This window comes from Salmo salar, chromosome ssa18, assembly GCF_905237065.1.
Source record: "Salmo salar chromosome ssa18, Ssal_v3.1, whole genome shotgun sequence".
Lineage (NCBI taxonomy): Eukaryota > Metazoa > Chordata > Actinopteri > Salmoniformes > Salmonidae > Salmo > Salmo salar.
The window spans coordinates 1,974-5,000 of NC_059459.1; the positions used below are offsets into that span (position 1 = coordinate 1,974).

At 42.3% G+C, this 3,027-nt stretch overlaps 1 protein-coding gene across 1 annotated transcript in view; it reads left to right on the forward strand.

The window, feature by feature from the left end:
- Nucleotides 1-1,298: 1,298 nt before the first annotated feature.
- LOC106595551 (zinc finger CW-type PWWP domain protein 1) overlaps nt 1,299-3,027 on the forward strand; it is a gene marked incomplete at its 5' end in the record, with an annotated part of 39,930 nt that continues 38,201 nt past the window's right edge. Inside the window, one exon of the mRNA XM_045700628.1 lies at nt 1,299-1,452. Within this exon, the coding sequence (XP_045556584.1) occupies nt 1,299-1,452 (154 nt within the window). The remainder of the gene's footprint in view (nt 1,453-3,027) is intronic.

A 3,027-nucleotide genomic window follows, 5' to 3' on the forward strand; every position in this document is an offset into this window, starting at 1 on the left:
AGTAGAGGACCTTGTGCATTTCAGTTAAAATAAGAACTTAGCGTTTATATCCCAGGACAAATTAGCTAGCAACAGCAAGCTAGCTAGCGACATTTCCATAAATGTTTAATGCTTTTCAACCAGTCCCCAAATTAATATAATTGGTTCAGAGTTTGTTTTGATATTTTAACCTGCATGTCGTGATTGCGTTTGGTGGGGGGGAACAAAATCAATTTGCGTACGATAGGCAGCCAGTTTTGGTACGGTGTTAGACTATATAAGCGTGATCACATAGTCGTCCGGAACAGCTGGTGCTCTCATGCATGCTTCAGAGTTGTTTGCCTCGAAGCGCACATAGAAGTCATTTAGCTCTTCTGGTAGACTTGTGTCACTGGGCAGCTCACGGCTGGGCTTCCCTTTGTAGTCCGTAATAGTTTGCAAGCCCTGCCACATCCGACGAGTGTCGTAGCCGGTGTAGTGGGATTCAATCTTAGTCCTGTATTTACGCTTTGCCTGTTTGATGGTTCGCCTGAAGGCATAGCGGGATTTCTTATAAGCGTCCAGGTTAAAGTCCCACTCCTTGAAATATTTATTTTATTTTGTTTAACCTTTAATTTAACTAGGCAAGTCAGTTAAGAACAAATTCTTATTTACAATGACAGCCTACCCGGCCAAACCTGGACGACGCTTGAGTCTACCGTATGTGTGTGTCTTTGGGGGTTGCTGAGATCCAGAAAGTGTGAGTGAGATAATAAAAAGTGAGGGAAGGAGGGAGGGAATGTCTTCTCTGTTCCGCTGTAGCAGAGCCTGGGGGATGTTTGCTCGCTCTAGTTTCAGAGGATAACAGAGCCACCCTCCAGGGGTAGAGGTAGGAGGGACGGAGAAAAGTTTTTATCTCACTGTGTCTGACATCTCATTAAGATTCTTCAACCCTTTTGCCCTCCCTCCTTTTTGGGAGGGGGGGGGGGGGGTAGATCAGCTTTAACATTGCAGATAAATTGTAGCTTCCATCAATGTAATTGTCTGCATCATTTCCAATCCCCCATAGATTTTGTTTTGTAAATATATACAGTACCAGTCAAAAGTTACTACTCCTTGTGACCCCCAAACTTTTGAACAATTATTTGATGGCCCTCCCTCTTTCCTGGCCTCTCTCTCTCTACTTCCCTTTCTCTCTCCCTCCCGTCCTGTCTTTTCTTCACTCTCTCTCCTTCCTCTATGAGTTGACGATGGACACAATTGATCACAGTTCTGCCCATTAAAAACAGTTGGCATTAGCATGCCTATGTTGAACTCTGTGTTAAGTTAGCATTTGTTAGCATTACCATGAAGATGAGGAGCATATTAATCAGTGCTCCAAACGTGTAAAGTTGTCTCTCTCCTCCCTCCAGGTGCTCCGTCTAACAGACAGTCAGTGTGATCATATATTTGATAGTGCTACGGCTCTGGAGACACCTGTAGACCACTGTCTGGGTGGGTAACTAACTACCTAACTAACTAACTAACTAACACTACCACAACCACTGTCTGGGTGGGTAACTAACTAACTAACTAACTAACTAACTAACTAACACTACCACAACCACTGTCTGGGTGGGTAACTAACTAACTAACTAACTAACACTACCACAACCACTGTCTGGGTGGGTCACTAACTACCACTACCACAGCAACTGTCTGGGTAACTAACTACCACTACCACAACAACTGTCTGGGTGGGTAACTAACTACCACTACCACAACAACTCTCTGGGTAACTAACTACCACAACAACTCTCTGGGTAACTAACTACCTCTACCACTACAACTGTCTGGGTGGGTAACTAACTACCACTACCACAACTACTGTCTGGGTAACTAACTAACTACCACAACAACTCTCTGGGTAACTAACTAACTACCACAGCCACTCACTCGTTATATTCTTTCACTCATTATTTCCTTTTAGTCGGTACAGTTGAAGTCGGAAGTTTACATCCACTTAGGTTGGAGTCATTAAAACCCGTTTTTCAACCACTCCACTAATTTCTTGTTAACAAACTATAGTTTTGGCAAGTCGGTTAGATCATCTACTTTGTGCATGAAACAAGTAATTTTTCCAACAATTGTTTACAGACAGTATATACAGTTGAAGTCGGAAGTTTACATACACCTTACCCAAATACATTTAAACTCAGTTCTTCACAATTCCTGACATTTAATCCTAGTAAAAATTCCTTGTTTTAGGTCAGTTAGGATCACCACTTTATTTTAAGAATGTGAAATGTCAGAATAATAGTAGAGAGAATGATTTATTTCAGCTTTTATTTCTTTCATCACATTCCCAGTGGGTCAGAAGTTTACGTACACTCAATTAGCATTTGGTAGCTGTCACGGGTGTCGTCGGTGAAGGAGGACCAAAATGCAGCAGGACTGTGTTTGTTCATTTTGAACATTTATTAAATCAAAAACGAACACAAAAACAACAAAACAAGAGAACGACCGATCCACTGACAGTCTGGCAAGGCACACGGCTAAACACAGAACAATCTCCCACAAAACACACAGACAAACACACCCAACTAATATAGGACTTCCAATCAAAGGCAACACCACACAGCTGCCTTCAATTGGAAGTCCACCCCAATTAACTCTACATAGAAACACACTTACTAGACTACACATAGAAATACATAAACATAGACCATAAACCAAAAACCCGGAAATACTAAATCAAACACCCTTTTACCAAAACACCACCCCGGACCACATAAAACAAATACCCTCTGCCACGTCCTGACCAAACTGCAATAACAATTAACCCTTATACTGGCCAGGACGTGACAGTAGCAATGTCTTTAAATTGTTTAACTTGGGTCAAACGTTTCGGGTAGCCTTCCACAAGCTTACCACAATAAGTTGGGTGAATTTTGGCCCATTCCTCCTGACAGAGCTGGTGTAACTGAGTCAGGTTTGTAGGCCTCCTTGCTTGTACACGTTTTTTTTCAGTTCTGCCCACACATTTTCTATAGGATTGAGGTCAGGGCTTTGTGATGGCCACTCCAATAC